Raw genomic sequence first — 20,336 nt, 5'->3', positions numbered from 1 at the left:
TCTGTGGGGATGACCGTCGAGTGTCCGGTGCCCCATGGTGTCCCTGAGACTGGGAGTACCCCCGACCATGGTCTTCATTGGCTACGGTCGGTCCCTATCACAGGCTAAAATTTCTAGCCATCTCCCACGTCTGCAGTTTGAGATATAATTCTCGTGGTCAGACCCCCATCTTTGGGTGTGTCTTCAGGCTGTGTAAGGCCGACACATTTTTCTGGCTTGACGAAGCAGTAAATGCTGTCAGACTCCTGGGGAGTCCTTGCCTTCACACGCCTTAGGCCCCTGCCTTACATCTGATGAGACATCTGGCAGTCTGTGCCTGGTACAGATCCATCCTTGGCCTTAGGGACGCCTGGGGCCTTGGCTTGGGATCACGTTTGGTTTTTTTATTTTTTTTATTTTTTGTCTCTCTGCTACATGAACTTAGACATGGGAAATAAGGCTTCCAACCCCATCAGTCCCACCTCTCCCCTAGGATGCCTTCTGGAAGCTTTAAAACCTTTAAAACCTCTCAGCTTAATGCCTTGCTTAAAGATTCCTAAGTTTGTCTGTCTCTGTACTAAGAGATGGCCCAAATGTGCCTTAGAAAATAACAAAAAATGGCTGCTGAGGGTTCCTTAGACCCTGATATTTTATGGGAATTATCTAACTTCTGCCAGCGAACAGGCAAACGGAAGGAGTTGCCTTATATTATAGCTTTTTTCTATCTAAGTTCTAAACCTTCTCTTCTGGATTCCTTCTCTCCTGCCCATGCTCTTAGCTATGCCTGAACCGGATGAATCTCTGACTCTGGAACCTCTAACTCTGGATCCTGCAAATGAACCTCTGCCTATCTGACTTTCTGCTCCCACTCCTGCTCCCAGGGCGCCTGTCCTTCAGCTCCTCCTCTGGCTTCCTCCTCCTCTTCAGCAGCAGGCATTTCAAAAGGCTCAGCTCTGGCTCCGACCTTCACACCTCCTGCTGCTAGTCATTCAAACCCGCCAACCATTCTCCCTTTGTGAGAGGTGGCCAGAGTGGATGGACTAGTTAAGGTCTGTGTCCCATTCTCTCTCACAGAACTCTCTCAGATAGAAAAGAAACTGGGTTCTTACACCTCTAATTCTGCTCCCTTTATTAAACAGTTTCACTATATTACCCGGTCTTAATAGTCTCACCTTTCACAATGTATATATGATACTTGCTAATAACCTACTTCCTGAGGAGTGCAGGCGGGTTTGGGAACAGGCTAGGATGCATGCAGATGAGGTTCACCAAACTAACCCCACACGCCCTCCAGGGGCTGAGGTGGTTCCTGATCAGGACCCACATTGGGATTATAATACCCAGGGTGGGTCTCTAGCCAGGGATAGGTTTATTACCTGCCTCCTGCCAGGCCTCTGTAAGGCTGCCCTAAAACCAGTACACTATGAAAAACTAAAAATGATCATTCAAGATAAGGATGAAAATCCGTCTCATTTCTTAGGCTCACTAAGGCTCTCCTTCAATATACTAGCCTAGATTCTAAAAGCCCAGAGGGCAGGCAGCTCCTTATGACCCACTTTGTCTCACAGAGCTTCCGCGACATAAAGGCAAAACTTAAACACTTGGAGAAAGGCCCTCTGACCCCACAGGCAGAAGTGTTAGTGGTGGCATTTAAGGTATACCATGGGAGAGATGAAAAAGCCCCCCCAAAATAACTGCCAGATGCTGGTACATGCTGTCCAACCGGCTCCCCGAAAGCTGCCGGGTCCCTGTTTCAAGTGTGGGGAAGATGGCCACTGGGCCCAGGCTTGCACCACCGCCCCACAGGGGGACACCGATAGGGCCTTGCCCAAAATGCTGCCAAAAGGGCCACTCGTCAGCTGACTGTCCTAATGCACCCAGCAGCATAGGAACGCCAGATCAGGACCACCCTCTGGCTGACTTCCTAGGCTTGGCTTTCAGCAACCATTGACGCTGCCTGGGTCCTGCCCTGGCCACTCCCATCTCACACAGGGAACCCAGGGCAGCAATAACAATATCTGGGCGACCCATCTCCTTCCTTCTGGACACCGGAGCTACCTATTCTGTCCTGAGAGAGTATTGGGGACCCACTTCTTCTTCTCGTCTCCCTATTGTCAGGGAGGGGAAACCTCACCCGGCCTGGACACGGACAGGATTGACAGATTGATAGCTCTTTCTCGATTCCCACCACTTAATTGTATTTTCAGAAGCATCCCTCTTACACACACATTCTTAGTGGTGCCAACCTGCCCTGTGCCTCTAATGGGAAGGGATTTTCTAGCTAAGGTAGGAGCGTCCATTTCTTTCGCTCCACACATTCCCCTCATCCCAGACATGCCAGCAGCTCCTCTTCTTCGTCTTCTAGTCACCCATCCTGCTGACTCTAACAGTTCTTTTCCCTTGCCAGCCTCTCAAGTAGACCCAAAAGTCTGGGACATCCAGAACCCTTCTATCGCTAGGCACCATCCGCCTATGACTCTCCAGTTACAGGACCCTACCAGATATATTACCCAAGCTCAGTACCCTCTCTCACTCCAGAGCCTAAGAGGACTTAAGCCTATCATTTCTGACCTTCTCAGGAAAAAGCTGCTCCACCCAACCTCTTTGCCTTTTAACACCCCCATACTTACAGTTAAAAAGTCTAATGGAACCAACCGCCTGGTTCAAGAACGCCAGCTCATTAATTCTGCAGTGGTCCCCCTCCATCCTGTAGTGCCTAACCCTTATACTCTCCTGTCCACTATCCCTTCGGGAACCTCTCACAACTCCGTCCTAGACCTCAAGGATGCCTTCTTTTCTATTCCTCTCAGTCCTCAGTCTCAAAATACCTTTGCTTTCACCTGGACTGACCCTGACACTCACCGGTCCACACAGCTGACCTGGACTGTTCTGCCACAAGGATTCAGGGACAGTCCACACCTATTTGGTCAGGTCCTGGCCTCTGACCTGCTCTCTCTGTCTCTCCCTGGCTCTAAACTAATACAGTGTGTAGAAGACATTTTACTCTGCAGCCCATCATTACAAGTTAGCTAAACTAACACCTCTGCTCTCCTAAATTTCTTATCCAGCTGAGGTTACAGGGTACCCCCTTCTAAAGTTCAGCTGTCCACTCCCCAGGTCACCTATTTGGGTCTAACCATTACTCCAACCCACAAGGCTATTACTATAGATAGAAAGCATCTAATCCAATCTCTTGCAGTCCCTTCTACTAAACTGGCTTCCTACGGTCTTGGGTTCCATCTTTTTCTCTCCTTGCTCGCCCCTTATACGAGGCAGCTCAGGGCTCCCCCATGAGCCCCTCCTTCATCCCATTACTAAACCTTTCCAGAAGCTCCAACAGGCTCTTCTCCAGGCCCCAGTGCTTCACCTCCCAGACCTAACCCATCCCTTCTCACTCTATGTAGCAGAGAAGGAGGGATTTGCCCTGGGAACCCTAGGGCATCAGCTGGGACCCTCCTTTGCACCTGTAGCCTATCTGTCAAAGAAGCTAGACCTTACCAGTCAGGGAGGGCACCCTGTATTCGTGCTTCAGCAGCTGCTGAGCTCCTTATTTGGGAATCAAAGAAGCTCACCTTTGGGTCACCTATTACTGTCTTCTCTCACCATAACCTGTCCCATCTCCTAACTTATAAAGGCTTACAGACTTTACCTCCTTCCCGGGTTCTTTCTCTCCAGGTGGCATTACTAGATGCCACACTTACTTTCCAGACATGTCCACCCCTTAATATTTCAAGCCTCTTCCCTCAACCTAATGCTGACTATTCTCCTTCTCATTCCTGCATTGAAACCTTGGAGGAACTGTTACCTCACCCTTCACACACACAGGAGGGCACATTGCCTCAGGCTACTTGGTACACAGATGGCAACTCCTTTTTACATGAGGGGACCCATAAAGCAGGCTATGCCATAGTGTCAGATACTGAAATAATAGAGGCGCAGGCATTACCCACACACACCACTAACCAACAGGCTGAGCCAATAGTTCTCACCCGTGCCTTCCAATTGGCACAGGGACAATCCCTAAATGTTTACACAGACTCCAAATATGCCTTTCATATCCTCCTGTCCCATGCTGCTATTTGGAGGGGGCGTGGCCTCCTCACGGCAAAAAAGGGGATCCATATCTAACTCAGGCCAAATAATGGTCATGCTGGAGGCTTCCCACCTCCCCAGGGCTATAGGAATTGTCCACTGCCAGTCTCATCAGACCGATAGCTCCATCATCTTTAAAATAACCAGGCTGACCAGGCAGCCAGGACAGTGGCCCTCCAGGGCCAAGTCTCACCCCACCCACCACAGGGAATCTATACAGTGCAGCTTACACCCTCACAGGGAACTCCTGACACTAGGCAAATTCTGTCCTATCTACACCAGCTCTTTCATCCTAATAGTCTTGCTCTGTCTCAATTCGTAAAAGCTCACCTGCAGCCCACCTCTGAGTACCTACAGTTCTTAAGAACTGTTACTGCCTCTTGTGAGATCTGCCAAAAACCAGACCCCAATACCAAATACAGAAGTCAGCCTTTTCCCACCCACCAGGCTAGAGGTTCCCTTCCAGGGACTGACTGGCAGCTCAGTTTTACCCATATGCCCACTGTCAGGAAAATTAAATATCTCCTCGTGATGGTGGACTCATTTTCAAATTGGGTGGAGGCATGCCCTGTTTCTAATAAGCGGGCTCAGATAGTTGCAGATCTCCTTCTCCGGCGACATCTTCAGGGTGAATGGGCTTTTCTGTTACCTTTAACACAGTACCACAGATGCAGTGGCTATACATCCACTATCATATTATCTCCCTGGGTGTGTGGTCTGCTCACAGCTTAACTGAACTGTCTGCACATGTTTTACATGGCCACATCAGGTGCCTCCCCAAGAGATGGTTCTCTCTTGGAGTAGGGGGTTTCTTCCGCTCTTAGACACACCGTGGGTACAAGTCAGTGGCTTGGGATTGTAGGACAGAGGTCCCTGGCGACTCATCAGCCGGGACTTGCTCCCAAGTCTCTAGAGACATGGATGTCTGTTGTGAGATATTATTTTAACTATGTAAAGATGTATTACATTTGTTTTTGCTCTGGAATATTACTTAAACTGTGTAAAGATGTGTTATTTTGCTTATGCTGCATTTGTTTAATTATGTAAGGATGTGTTGCTGTTTCACCTTGCCTGCCTAAGACACCTGATGGGTCAATAAAGAGCTGAATGCCCAATAGCTAGGCAGGAAAAGGATAGGCAGGGCTGGCAGGGAGAGAAAATAAATAGGAGAAGGAATCTAGACTCAAGAGAGGGAAGAATGAGAGAAGAAGGAGAAAATGAAGGACAGACCCAGGTTAAGAAGCCAGACAGAAGCCAGACAGACAGACAGACATGGAGAAGCAGTGAAAGTAAGATATACAGAAGTAAGAAAGGTAAAAAGCCCCAAGGAAAAAGGTAGATAAAGAGAAACAGGTTAATTTAAGTTAAAAGAGCTAGCCAGAAATGTGCCTAAGCTAGGCTGAGGATTCAAAACTTATAATAAATCTCTGTGTCATGATTTGGGAGCTTGTTGGTGATCCTAAAATAAATAGGCTGGTACTGGTGTCTGTTTGCACCCAGAATACCTCCAGAGCACTTGTGAGTACTTCTAACCCTTCTCCTCCATGTCAGCTCTGATGAGTCTTTGTAACCTAACAGGATCACAGGAGGAGTCTTGCGGCCATTTCACAGGCTCTGCCCACACTCAGGAGGATGGGGATACACACAGCAGGTACATCAAGGAAAGGAAACCTTTGGGATTATCTTGGCGTTCTGGTTATCACTCACTCATACCCTTTGAAGGGCCAGAGTAAGGGCACTGCTTTACCAAACTAGTGAACTCCAAAAGCAAGTAAAATTATAGTCCAGTCTTACTCCAGTCCCTCCAACTCACGCAGTGCTCTTCAAGCTATCCTAATCTTTTTATTTTTATTAGTCTTGGTTTTTCAAGACAGGGTTTCATTGTGTAGCCCTGACTATCCTGGAACTCACTCTGCAGATCAGGCTGGACTCAAACTCACAGAGATCTGCCTGCCTCTGCCTCTGAGTGCGGAGATTAAAGGTGTGTACCACCATTGCCTGGCTAATCCTAATCTTTAAAAGGAAAAACTGTTATCTTTCCTTCTTTTTCATGCCTCAATTCTAGACTTTTCCTAGGCAGTCACTCCCTGGCCTTTGGTTGCAAAACTTTTCCTTTCTTCAGTGTTGCATTACTATACCTGCCAAACTTCAATCAATTGTGTGTGTAAATGTGAACCTACAACTGCCATGAGTGTGTGTATGTATGTGAGTGAGTGTGAGTGTGTGCATGTGTGTGAGTGTGTGTGCATGTGAGTGAGTGTGTGTGAGCATGTGAGTGAGTGTGTGTGCATGTGAGTGTGTGTGAGTGTGCATGTGAGTGAGTATGTGTGCATGTGCATGAGTGTATATGCATGTGAGTGTGTGTGTGTGTTTGTGTGTGTGTGTGTGTGTGTGTGTGCGCGCGCTATATGTACGTGTATGCAGGTGTGCTCACCCATGCCTGTGAGAGTAAAGACCTGAGTCCAATGTGTTGGAAGTCTTCCTCACTTGTTACCTCAACCATCATCATTGTTTGAGGCAGGGTCTCTCAGTGGACCTGGAGTTCACCCTTTCTGCTAGCCTGGCCGTCCAGAGAGCCCCTGGCATCTGCCTGTCTCCCTGCCCTGCTCCCAGAGATGGGGTAGCAGACATGAATGCCATTCCCAGCTTTTATCTGCTATTTCCAGGTGTGTGTGGGGGGGGTGAATGAATGTGAGCACATGTGTGTGTTGGGGCTTGCATGTCTGTGTGCATGTGGAGGTCTGAAGTTGATGTCAGGAACCATCCTCAATCACTGTTCCACATTATGCCCCTGAGGCAGGGTCTCTCAATCAAATGCAGAGCTTACTGATATGGTTAGTCTGGCTAGCCAGCTTGCTCTGGGGAATCTCATCTCAATTTTTGAGGTTGGAACTACAAGTACATCACCATGCCTACATGAATTCTTGGACTCTAACTTGGGTCCTTATGCTTGAGTGGCAGGCAATTGAACCATTGAGCCATCTTTCCGGCCCACACCCAATTTTTACATAGGTGTTAGAATCTTCATGCTAACACAGCAAGGATCTTACCTACTAAGCTGTCTCCCAGCCCTGTTTTGTTTTATTTGCTTTTCATCCTCTGTCACTACCATTTTGTTTTTTAAGCAATCAGGATTGAATGTGGGGCTTGGCATATGCTAGCCAAGTCCTCCAGCACTGAGTAGTCATTCATGTGAAGATGTGACATCATAAAGTATTGAGTCTTCCAATCTACGAATATGGTTTGTCTCTACTAATTTGTCAATTTTATTTTCTTTCCAAATATTTTCTGGTTTTCATATAGAAGTCTTATAAGTTTTAGTTTTATTTTATTGGTAGGTAATTAATACTGTAATGTTGTTGTAAACATATTTTTAATGTGTATGTGTACACATGTAAGCAGATGAGCAGGCATGCATGTATAAATGCATGTGAAGGCCAGAGAGGTTGTGGTAGTTTGAATGTAATTGGCCCCCATAAGCTCATAGGGAGTGGCACTATTTGGAAGTGTAGCTTTGTTGGAGTAGGAATGGCCTTGTTGGAGAAAGTGTGTCCCTGTGGAGGTGGGCTTTGAGGTCTCATATATGCTCAAGCCATGCCCAGTATCTCAGTCCACTTCTTGTTGCCTTCTGATCAAGATGTAGCCAGCACCATGTCTGCCTGCAGAACACCCTGTCCCACCATAATGATTATGGACTAAACCTCTGAAAATTAAGCCACCCACCCTAATCAAGTGTTTTTCCTTTAGAAGAGTTGATTCCATGGTCATGGTGTCTTTTCACAGCAATAGAAACCCTAACTAAGACAGAGGTCAAGGTTAGGTGTCTTTCTCAGTCAGTCTCCACCTTATTTTTTGAGACAGTATCTTTCATAGAACCTAGTACTCACGGAATCACCTAGACTGAGTAGCCAGTAAGCCCCAGGATCCTCCTGACTCTACCTCTCCAGTGCTGGGATTACGTGTGTGTGTGTGTGTGTGTGTGTGTGTGTGTGTGTGTGTGTGTATGTGTGTGTGTGTACATATACATATTATAATATATGGATATATTTAATGTGGGTTCTGGGGATCAAATCCAGATCCTGATGATACTAACTTGTAATAGGCAGAAAAACACCACCGCAAAGACATCCATATCTAAATCCCTAGAGCATATAAATATGTTACATTACAGGCAAAAGGAAATGAAGGATAAGCTGGAATTAAGTGGCTACTCCAGTGATCTTACAATAGAGAGCTCATTCTGACTATCTGAATAGATCTGATATAATCACAATGATCTGCAACTGTGGGTGAAGGAGGTGGAAGTGTCAGAGTGATGAATGTGAGGAAGATGGGCTTTGACAGCAAAAGCAGACCAGAAGCCAATAAGAGAGGGCAGCCATTAGATGCCAGAACAGGCGTGAAATAACCTTTCCCAGGAATACAGCTCTCCATGGTGCCTCTAACTCAACACCTCACTTCACACTTCTGACCACTAGGCCTGTTAGATAACAAGCTTTCTAAGCCAATAGGATTATGGTAGCTTGTTACAACAGCCACTGGAAACAGATACAAACAGAAGCAAAACTGGTTAATGTTTTCTACCTATAGTCAGCAGCCTTGCTGAACTATCAATAGAGGTAGCTTATAGATTCCCTCAAGTTTTCTATGTATATACATGTTGTCTATGAACAAAGGCAAATTTACTCCCTCCTTTTCCGTGTCTACGCCTTTTGTTTATTTTTATTGCAATGGCTAAACCCTAATACAGTGCTGACTCTAAGTTTTTATTTGTTTTTTGGTTTTGGTTTTTTTGTTTTTTTGTTTGTTTGTTTGTTTTTTGAGACAGGGTTTCTCTGTGTAGTTTTGGTGCCTGTCCTGAATCTCTCTCTGTAGACCAGACTGGCCTCGAACTCCCAGAGATCCGCCTGGCTCTGCCTCCCAAGTGCTGGGATTAAAGGCATGCGTCACCATCGTCCAGCTGACTATAAGTTTTTAGTGCAAACATCTTTAATTTGCATCTGGCCTTAAGGGACATTTCCTGTTTCAACTTTTAGAAACGATATTGCTGAGGCCATTAAGATGGCTCAGTGGATAAAGGAGCTTGCAACTATGTAGCCGAAAGTTTTCCTGTGCTCCTCCTGGCCTGTGGTCAGGACAAATCTCTCTTACCTGCCGGTCCTGCAGCCGCTCGGACCCAAATAAACACACACAGGCTAATATTTTTAAACTATGGCCATGGCAGGCTTCTTGCTATCTAGTTCTTATATCTTAAATTAACCCATTTCTATAAATCTACACTTTGCCACGTGGCTTGTGGCTTACCAGTACTTTTACATCTTGCTTCTCATGGCGGTGGTTGGCAGCATCTCCTCTGCTCTGTCTTTCTTCTCTCTCTCTATCTGTTTGGATTTTCTGCCTGCCTCTAAGCTGCCTTGCCATAGGCCAAACAGCTTTATTTATCAGCCAATTACAGCAACATATTTTCACAGCATACAGAAGGACATTCCCTCATCACAACCAAGCCTGACTATCTGAGTTCAATCTTGGAGATCCACATGGTGGAATGAGAGAATGGACTCCTGCAACTTGTCCTCTGACCTCCACACATGGGGCATGGAGCACAGCTGCACACTCACATCAATTAAAAAATGTAATAAATTTTTTTTTTTGTTTTGTTTTTCGAGACAGGGTTTCTCTGTGTAGTTTTGCGCCTTTCCTAGAACTCACTTTGTAGACCAGGCTGGCCTCGAACTCACAGAGATCCACCTGGCTCTGCCTCCCGAGTGCTGGGATTAAAGGCATGAGCCACCACCGCCCGGCAAATTTTGTTTTTAGAGAACGATGTTACTGTAGGTTTTTATAACGTCCTCTACCAAAAGGGGTAAATTTCCTGCTATTCCCTAATTTTTCAAGAACAAGTACTTAATTTAATTTTTTTTCTTAAGGCATCTTTTCTTATATCACTATGGAAATACTATGAAATTCATTAAAAACATCTTTCACTGATAATTATTATGTTATTCACCCATCACAGTCATCAAGCTCTAGTTCCTCAGAGACATTTGCCATTTACTTCTGCCTGACATCACAAGAACTGTGTGTGTGGTGCATGCATGCATTTTCCTGCGTAAGAGTGCATGACCTTGCTGCACATGTAGAGGTCAGAGGGCAAGCCTGAGTATCAGTCCTTGCCTTCCATCTTGTTTGTGACAAGGTCTCGTTTGTTGACGACTGCCCTGTATGCCAGGCAAGCTGGCCTTCAAGCTTCCAGAGACTCTCCTGTCCCCACCTCCCATCTCACCGCAGGAGCACTGGGGTCACAGAAGTGCGCTACTGTGCCCAGCTTCATCTTAGTTCTGGGCTTTCTAACTCGGGTCCTTTCACAGAAAGCACTCTTCCCACTGAGCCACCTCCCTGGGCCATGAACTGTAAATGTGATGTCACTGTCCTTGCTTAACCTTTCCCAGAAGGCATGAGGACCCACCCAAGGTTAAGGGTTCTCAGAAGAGATTGGTTTTATGTCTTTTTCGGAATAGTAAATGGTTTATCAGAACTACTGCATCATCTGTCTATGACAACACAGACACATGACAAGCAGAAGGGGAAGCCTGAGGCTGTGGAGCTCCGTGCAGTCCCCAGGGGCACCGTTCTCCCAGCCCTTCTTCTCTGGGTTCAGCAACCAGAGCCTCAGAGGATATTTCCCATGCCGCACAGACACATCTAAGCCTCAGCTGACGGCAAGAAGTTGGTGGCTCTCATCTATTAAAGGTAAATCTATTCTAATGAGTACCTTTGCCAGGGTTGGGACTCCCTGAAGGGTCCGGAATTCGGAAAGAACCCTCAGTTCCAATTATTGGCCCTACTCTATTTGTGATACAATCTACCTCTGCTCCAAGGGACAGGAAGAAACGATGGCACTGGTGAGATTTCTTTTTTCCCTTTTTAAAAAATCCTTATGGATGTCTATTGTGCCACCAACCTGCCCCCGGGCAGAGGGGGTGGGGAACCAACTCTTATCCCAGCCAACCAACAAGCATTTCTGTACTGATATACTGGGACAAGGGACCCTGTTACAGTTGCTTCTGTGCTTATTCGCCAGGGCAGGATCTTACTAAAGTTATTGTTGTGATCATAAACAAAGAGCCCGAATCCCTGCTGTAGAAGGGCTACACCTTTAGATTGACAGAGGGAGTGGGACGGGGATTGCCAGGTGGAACACCATAAGCCTTTGGGCTTGAAACCCAAACCCCTTAGGAGCTGACGGCCTTCCCAGCTCTGGGGCCTCCTCCTCTGTCCCAGGTCTCTATAGTGCTTGCCAATAAACTTTTCTTTTGCTTTGCCCTGAGACTGCTCCCTGTCTGGTAATTCTTTAATTCACGGAGAAAATGACCCCATCTGCTAGCTGGTGTTGGAATGATCCACGCAAGATAGTTATTGACAACCACTCTGATTAAGCCAACTAAAAGTTTTAAGTCCTTTTTATTAATAGCCAGACTAAGAATGGACTTGTGACTCTTGCTGCCCATGCTCTGGGGTACAGAGTTTTTAAAGCAAAAGCCACAAAGACATAATTTACATCACAGTTAGATTAGGGTCAAAGTAACCTTGAAATGTTTGTTCCTAGAAGAGCATAGTAATTATTTTAGACATAACATGCCAATTATTTTTGACTTATATCATTTCTAGTTATTTTAGTTTAATTATTCTGATTAGTACAACTGAACCATGCTCAAGGCCATGGGAATCTCAAATGACTACTGAGGGGGGCGGGGGTAGAGGGCCTGAGAACTGTCTAAACAAACACAAAATGGAGTCCTAACAGGATGGTGTTGCCTTTTTATCAAAAGAAAACAGGATTTATGGGAAGGGCTACTGCAGCAGACACTTGTTTTACTTTTGTTAATGACACTTTAATAGTGAGATGTCTCCCAACGTTAATTTAGAAGTGAATCGTGAATTAACAGTGGTAGTGCAGGTGGAGGGCATAAATTTATTCAATCCACAAAGTTCAAAGAGGAGGCTTTACTGGATGTAGGAAATGAAAACGGGAGTCAGAATAGCGCCTCAGTTTCTCTAACTTGATCAACAGCAGTCACTCAATAGTGATAGCTGTATGCCGGCTCTGCTTGGCGCTGGGGTACAGGGATATAGGGAGCAAGCCGATCCTGGAGTCTAAAAGGAAAGACAGATGCTAAACAGACGTTAGGCAGAATAAGGAAGTCTGGCAGGGGTAGTAAATTCACAGTACGCTGCTGGTAGACAGATTCGCTTTCTGTGCTGAGAGGGAAAGAATCAGAGGTGGCATCCCAACAAGTTGAAACACGAGAGAAAGAAGCAGGTTGGGGGCCAGAATGTTGGGTTCTAGAGCGACTCATTTCCTTTCTTTCTTTTTCTTTCTTTCTTTCTTTCTTTCTTTCTTTCTTTCTTTCTTTCTTTCTTTCTTTCTTTATCCATTCATTTATTTATTTTTTGTTTATTTATTTATTTGTTTGTTTGTTTGTTTGTTTTTAGTCTTAAAATCAGAGTTGGCCTGTCGTTCCTAGAGCGCACACGCTTGTCTGATTTGAGACTCAGCTAGCATTGGTATTGGAACAGCCACTAATGGAGATTTGATGGGTGAATGGACGGACAGGCGGACGGACAGGCAAACGGGGGATGAAAGAATCTCTAAAGGTTTCTTTAAGTCAGGAAAGTGTCTAGGGACCACAGAAATAGCTGGGTGCAGTTTGGATTCTAGACTCAGTAAATTTCCCGCCAGCATGCCAGTCTCGCGGAGCATGCGCCACAGTTCGTGTGGCGAACGGCATGTCGGGACTTGTAGTCCTTAGAGAGATGAGTGTATTCTTCACACCCCCGCCCCCCTCTCTAATAACTGCCCCCAATCTTCCTGTTCTGAATCCCTCCGCGATTCCCTTTCTTATAAGGACATTAAAAGCATCGAATTGGTGTCACTCCTACCTTCTGTCGCGACATGACACGGGACCAAAACAAACCGCCACCGGTGCCGGCGAGAGCGTGTGTGTGTCTTGTTTCCATGGCAACGAAGGGAGGTGTCCGGATCCACCACTCTGATTGGATGACATATTAGGTCACGCCTCTAGACAGTAGCCGCTCGGTCCGACTCCGGGCCCTTGGAAGAGATGCCCAACCTTTTGCTCTTGCGCCCCTTCTCTGCCTAGGATACACTTTGCTAGAGGCTGCCCGCCCGCCCGCCCGCCGCTGCACTTACTGTCCAGTTGTCCAGCTACGCTCCCCCCGAATCGAAAAGCAATGCATTTGAAAAATGGTCACGTTTCAGAAAACGCAGTCCTCCGATTCTACTGAAGGAAGTTTCCTCACCAGGACACCTGATTATTTGGTCTCCTCAAAACATTGTCTTTTTTTTTTTTTTAAATTTGGGTTTGGATTTTTTGTTGCTTGAAACAGGGTCTCACGTTACCCAGGCTAGCCTCACTCACTTCATAACCAAAGACGACCTTGAACTCCGGATACTCTTGCCACAACCACACCTCTACATCTGGCTCCCTCACTATCTCTAACTCTTAAGCACCCAGGCACAGTGGCATTTGCTTGGGAAGTAAAAGCAGGAGGATTCGATGGCATCCTTGGTGAGAAGATGAGTTTAAAGTCAGCTGGTATGACATAAAATCCTGCCTCAAAAACAAAAACAAACAAAAATAAGCTATTTATAATCTTATACAAATTCTGATTTTTGTGTGTGGTACTAGGGATTGAGCCTAGGGCCTTCTGTATAATAGACAAGCACTTTACAACTGAAATATATCCCACACAGAAAATAATAATTTTTTTTTCTTTTAAAAACAGGGTCTCTATGTGTAATGCTGACTGTCCTAGAATACACTTTGTTGACCAAGCTGGCCCCAAACTCAGAGGTCTGCCTTCCTCTGCCTCCACCTCCCAAGGACTGGGATCAAAGGTGTAAGCCACTAGCCAGGCTATAATAATAATTAAGTACCAATTGTATGACGGAGCTAGCCCCCATGCCTGCTGCAGCGTCACGCTCTAGTGCCCACTTCACACTGTCCTTCTCAAAGTGGTTCTCTGCCCGAGCACTTGGAACACACATTCCATCACCCCCCACCCGTGGGCAGCCTTTCCAAGCTCATCCAGCTCAATCTGTGGCCTGTTCTTCCAATGCAGTCTCCAACCTGTTTCCAGTGGGTGGTTTGACCTTTAATTTTCATCCCCACATTCTGAAATCCACCCTTACTGAAGGCACTTTCTGCTCCTCTGCCTTTACCTCAACTGGTACTTTATCTCAGGACTTCTCTAACAATCTACAACTCCGGTCTGGAAAATTTCCTCTAAATCCTCACTATCTCCTCCTGTAAGTATCTAGAAAGAAAAAAGAGGGGGGGGGGAGGAGTTATTCTCTGTTTTCCACTCTGCTCCCAGAGTGTAGAACAATGCTCGGCACTTGGCAGCTGGCCAACACTGTCCAGGAACTAAATGAACTATGAGAAAATAGTAATTAAACAGATACTTACCAACTGTGAGACTAGAATACAAAGCCCCAGACTAAATATATGTCCAAAGTAATTGAGAGCAAATATTCAAATGTTCATATACACATGTTCACACCTGAAGGATTCACAACAGCTCTCAAATGGAGACAACCTGAATGTCCACCAAGAGATAAATTAGTTACATATTAGATACATATAATCGAATGTTACTCAGCCATAAAGAGGCACACTGATGTTGATATGCAGATGAACCTAAAAAATATGCTAAGGGAAAGAAGACACATAGAAGGTCATAAAGTGTGTGTGTGTGTGTGTGTGTGTGTGTGTGTGTGTGTGTGTGTGCGTGTGTGTGCGCGTGCGTGCAGGGGGGGATGCCCAAACAACTCTCACAAAACATTAAGAAAAAGAGGTCACCACCCTGGCTTCTACAAAAGAAAAATGGGCAAAAGATAGCTTGTTAGATGCTTTTGTTGTTGACTTAAGAAAGGAAAGGTTTGCTTTAGCTCAAAGTTTGAGGTACACAGCGTGCTGGGGAAGGGTGTTGATGGGAGCGTGAGGCAACAGGACTAATTGCAGTCACAGTCAAGAGTCAGAAAAGACAAATGCTGGTGCTCGGCTGATTTCCTTTCTTTTTTGTGTGCAGCCCAGAACATTTTCTTCTTCCCATGCAGCCCATGGAATGGTGCCACCTTTTTTTCAGATGAGTCTTCATACTTCAATTAACCCAATCTAGAAAATTCCTCAAGGGTAACCCAGAGATGTGTCTCCCAAGTGGTTCTAGACCCTGTCAAGCAGACAATGTTACACATCACAGACAGGAACAGGGAATTTTCTGCGAATTCTACAAATTTGTTTCTGTTCATTCTACAAATGAATGGGGATGAGAGCACACATCTGTGATCCGAGCACTTGAGGAATAGAGACAGGAGGATTGTTGCAAGTTTGAGTACAGCCTGGCTATCTATTGAGTTCCAAGCCATCTAGGGCTACATAGTGAGAACTTGTCTGGAAAAGAAGGGAGGGAGAGAGAGAGATGAGAGGAGGGAAGGGAGGGTGAACGGATAAAAGAGGGAGGGGAGAAAAAGACTAGAAACTAACAGCAAAGCATCTGAAGGGCATAAATAAAGACAATTATATGGTGGTATTTTATTTGTACTGAAATGTGATTTTAATTGTATGTTAATAAATAAAGTTGCCCAGAGGTCAGAGCTATTAGAACCATAGCAAGAGCTTGGCGGTGGTGGCGCACGCCTTTAATCCCAGCACTTGGTAGACAGAGCTAGGTAGATCTCTGTGTGTTCAAGGATACAGCCAGCTTTGGAGACACATGCCTTTAATCTCAATCCCAACCATAGAAGACCTGGAAGTCTCTACAGACAGGCAGTGATGAGGCAGTCATGTGTTTGGGTTTACAACCAATGAGAAGGCAGAACAGAAAGACAAACACACAGGAAGTAGGTCTCTTTTGGAGAGGTCTCTTGGCTTAAGAGGCTAGCTGCAGGGTAAGGCTCTTAGCTCTGATCTCTTGGCTTTCTTCTTTGCATTGGTTCTGTGTTTCTTATTTAATAAGAGGGTTGGTTACATCTACACAATTATAAATTGGGGTTTTAAATACATCAGTTGCACATGTGGGTCCAGAAGATGTTTTTATTCCATCCTTAAGAATCCAGATACTGGGGCTGGAGGGACGGCTCAGGAGTTGAGAGCATTCTCTAATCTTGTAGAGGTTCCAGGTTTGGTTCCCAGCATCCACATGGCAGCTCACAGCCACTTGTAACCTAGTCCCAGGAGATCTAACCCCCTCTTCTGGACTTTAAGGGTACCTGCATTCACGTGTGCACATACCCCCATCACATATATGAATGATTAAAAATAAATAAGTTAAAAAAAGAATCCAGCTCTGCATGGCTTTGGTGGAGGTGGTGGGGCAGCAGCAACAGGTCTAAACTGGGGTGTTGGTTCAGTTCTTCTGGACTTCACAAGGTAAATTTCATGAGCACCTTGTAAACAACACAGGCCATGAAATGCAGCTTCACACAGAGCTTGGAAGTACAAAAATATTGGAGACCCATGCTTCAAAAATGTCCCTGACAGCAGCGGCCTCAGTTAATCTCCAAATGACAAATTTCTTGAATGGCCTTGACCTTGGGTATGCACAGGGTCCAGGAAATGAAGCCATGAGGCTGTAGTGGTTCCTTCCTGGTTTTGGTTATCTCGGGAGCCAGGACAGAAACTCCTTTTATATACCTTCTCAAACACTTAACAAAAAAATCATCTTTGGCTGACTGACTTGTGTACAATGCACAGTCTATGACTGTATTAATGCAGATATATATGTTGCCTTTAAAGGTTTATGTATTTTCAGATCAGGGGGACCAGACACTGATGGAAATGGATGGCTCAGGTGATCTAGCATCCAGAACAGCTTCAAGGCTGCTGACTGAGATGATCCAGCCTCACAAAATATTCCAGCCAAGACCTAACAATTATCCTGATTTTCTCAAGATTCCCTCAAAGATAACTAGCATCCCCAGACAACAGAAAGCAGTCTAGAGAAAACATCATCCACATTTCCAAAATATTGGTTATGGATGTTTGTTATCATTTAAGGGGGGTTGGCTACAAGCTGTTATTGGTAATGGTTAGGAAAAAAGCTAAACAAAGGAGATTAGATTCAAGAATCTCTTTCTGAAAAGAAACAGGGGGATATAGAAATAACAGGACAAATAAAAGGGTAGATTATTGAATCTATTTTTAAACCAAAAAAAGCAACTACTAGTCTTAAATATTTCACATTGGTATGGATTTTTTTATATTGATACAAATTTAAAGTTATTTTTGTTATACTGTATGTATGTTCCTACTCTTGTTTGGGTTGTTTTGTTTATGAAACTCATTTAAAATTGTAATGTATAATTAAAAATACAGATTAATAGTCATCTATAATAGTCAAATTTATAGTCATGTTAGATATATTTTCAATGTCATAAACAGATATATTTGGATAGATAGATGGTCTTCAATACTTCAAATACCTACAGAATATGGCATTTAATATGTTTAATAACCTAAGGTTCATGACAGTAAGACAGCACCAATCTACTTCAGAGATGGGCATCAAAAAAAACTCTATATGGAGTTTGCTTTCTTTATGACAAAAGCTAGCCATGTGGACAAAGAAACTACTTTTGCCTCAACTGCTGACAGTTACTGTCTAAACTGGACCAGCAGGATGCAAAAAAAGGTGACTGGCAAACTTTGCCAAGATAAGGTAGGACAGTCCTTCAAAATTCCCTGCTTCTCAGAAGTGTCTGTCAGATACACTAGGCCTGTGGCCAAAGTTGGGTGCTCTAACATGATAGAAGAACCTAGGGTGACTGTGCAGGAAGCCAGCTGTCCCTGTCATTAGGTAACATTTCACCCTTCTGGGGTCTTTGATGGAGTTAGTCATAGTTAAAGTTTTCCTTAGTCGTGATAAAAGGTAAATTAGGTACAAAACTTTAGAATCACAAAGATAAGATAAATATAGAGCATTTTCTCTAAATTTGTCAAACACAAATGGACTGGATGCTGTAAATGTAATTCTTACTTAATAACTGTTTTTGTTGTATATAATCTTACTATGTTAAAGTTAAAACCTTCCTTTTTTATTTAGAGGAAAAAGGGAGAAATGCTGTGGAATATTCCTTTACAGTGTCTGAAGATTCATTGCTCAGATTGGTTTAATAAAAAGCTGATTGGTCAGTAGCCAAGCAAGGATTATAGGTGGGACAACCAAACTAGGAGAATGATGGGAGGAACAAGGGCGGAGTCAGGGGGACGCCAGCCAGTCACCGAGGAAGCAGGACATGTAGAAAATGAGGTAACGAGCCATGAGCCACATGGCAAAGCATAGATAAGAAATTGGGTTAATTTAAATGTAAGAGTTAGCTAGTAACAAGCCTGAGCTATTGGCTGAGCATTTATAATTCATATTAAGCTTCTGTGTTGGTTATTTGGGACTGGTGGCAGGGATTGGGGAAAAAAAATCCATCTATAGGATGGTTTCTCCTAAAGACAATAGAGAGTTTCTGGTTGTCACTTGTAATTCCCACAAACTTGGTGACTTAAAAATCTCATGAATGTGTTGTCTTAAGGTTCTGGGAAGAAGCCTGGAATGAGTCTCACTGGATGAATTAAGGTGTCCACATGGCTGAGTTCTTTCTGGGAGCTATAAAAAAAAAAAAAGTAATTCTGTTGCCTTAAAATTTTCACCAGCGACTCTTGAAATCTCCTGTTTGTGAGACAAGCAGCCTCCACCCTGAGGAAATGAGCTGGTTAGTGATACACCTGGGTCCCTCCCCACTCTTACTGAAGTAGAGATTCTCTCTCCCCCTTTAGCCAACCTCCACGCTCAGCTATACACTCCCAAGGATGTTGGCTATCTTTTAAGTGTGTTTTGAATCTTTTCAAGGAAGCTTGTGGTCCTACAGGTAGCTGCTCTACTGGCACCTTGATAGGAAAAGAATAGCTCAGAAATACTGTCCCCTCACCACAGCTCCCTCCACCTTCAAAACCAGAGCCCTGTGTGCCCTCTGCTTCTGTCGTTATATCCCTTTAACCCTATTGCCCTGCCTCCCCATCACCCGTGAGACCACTCCACTGGGGATTTCACTGGACACGCCAGCATCATTCTACCTCAAGCCCATTGATTAATGAGTTAATTAATGAGATTAATTAATTAATCTACCTCCAGCCTTACTCTGCCCCCTTCCTGTGTAACACAAGATACTCAGAGTCAACAGCAGGTAGCATGTACAAATCTTGGAGAGCCATCATTTTGTTTACCACGGTGAGCCACGGATTGGTTTCCAGGGAGATGTGTTTTAGCAGAATTTTTGTAAAATAGTCACTTCATGATTCATTTAAGAAAGTTGAGCTTTTCAGCCGGGCGGTGGTGGCGCACGCCTTTAATCCCAGCACTCGGGAGGCAGAGGCTGGCGGATCTCTGTGAGTTCGAGGCCAGCCTGGTCTACAAAGCGAGTTCCAGGAAAGGCGCAAAACTACACAGAGAAACCCTGTCTCAAAAAACCAAAAAAAAAAAAAAAAGAAAGTTGAGCTTTTCAATAGCTCTCACTTGCAGAGCAAACAGTTTATAGCTATTAAATGTGTGATGTCTAATAACTTCCTTTTTTTTTTCTCCTCAGGGCTTTTACCACAGCAGAGGTCTCTTGTACATGTGATTTGATCATTCCCTCTAAGCACCAAGCAGGGACACAAAGGGCTAGTGGGGCTGCCCCTTTATAGATGAAATAACCAAAGAAAATTGGCTCTCCCTCCTAGGGCTCTGATATGGGGCCTTGTCTCCGGGATCTTTTATTATCCTCCCATTCCCCACAATGTGTATATTTGAGACAAGATTTCATATAGTCTAGGCTAGCTCATTTACAAGGTAGCCAAGGCTGGATTTGAACTCCTGATTCTCCTGAATCTCTCTTCCAGGTGCTGTAATTACAAGAGCCCACTTCCACACTTACCAGCATTCCTTTGTGACAGGGGCTAGGCCTTCTGGGAGACTCAAGTCAACATCAGCTTATCTTTGGTATAACTTTCACCTATAACTTGACATCCAATAACCACATGTTGAATTATTGATGTTTTCTTTTTTGTGGCAGAGATAATGATTTTTCAAGTCAGGGAACCTAGGAGTCCCTTCCTTCCCTCTCCACCTCTGTCGGCATATCCTGTGAGCCATACCCTTAGATATTCACTCATAGTGAGTGCTTCCCCTCTGCAGCTTCTCTGTCTGCCCCATCC

At 44.8% G+C, this 20,336-nt stretch overlaps 1 protein-coding gene across 9 annotated transcripts in view; it reads right to left on the bottom strand.

Annotated features, from left to right (window-relative positions):
- Ttll9 (tubulin tyrosine ligase like 9) overlaps positions 1-13,102 on the bottom strand; it is a 55,443-nt gene extending 42,341 nt beyond the window's left edge. For all 9 annotated transcript variants that reach the window (XR_008215378.1, XM_052725915.1, XM_052725914.1 and 6 more), the window contains exon 1: positions 13,012-13,102. Coding sequence is in view for 8 of the 9 variants with exons in the window: in XM_052725915.1 (XP_052581875.1) it covers positions 13,012-13,089 (78 nt within the window). In the remaining variant the exon portion in view is untranslated. The remainder of the gene's footprint in view (positions 1-13,011) is intronic.
- Between the last annotated feature and the right edge of the window lie 7,234 nt (positions 13,103-20,336).

The sequence above is a fragment of the Peromyscus californicus genome, unplaced genomic scaffold (genome assembly GCF_007827085.1).
Source record: "Peromyscus californicus insignis strain IS unplaced genomic scaffold, ASM782708v3 Scaffold_7__1_contigs__length_154581171, whole genome shotgun sequence".
In the NCBI taxonomy this organism is placed as follows: Eukaryota; Metazoa; Chordata; class Mammalia; order Rodentia; family Cricetidae; genus Peromyscus; species Peromyscus californicus.
This window is presented reverse-complemented; position numbering and strand designations above follow the sequence as displayed.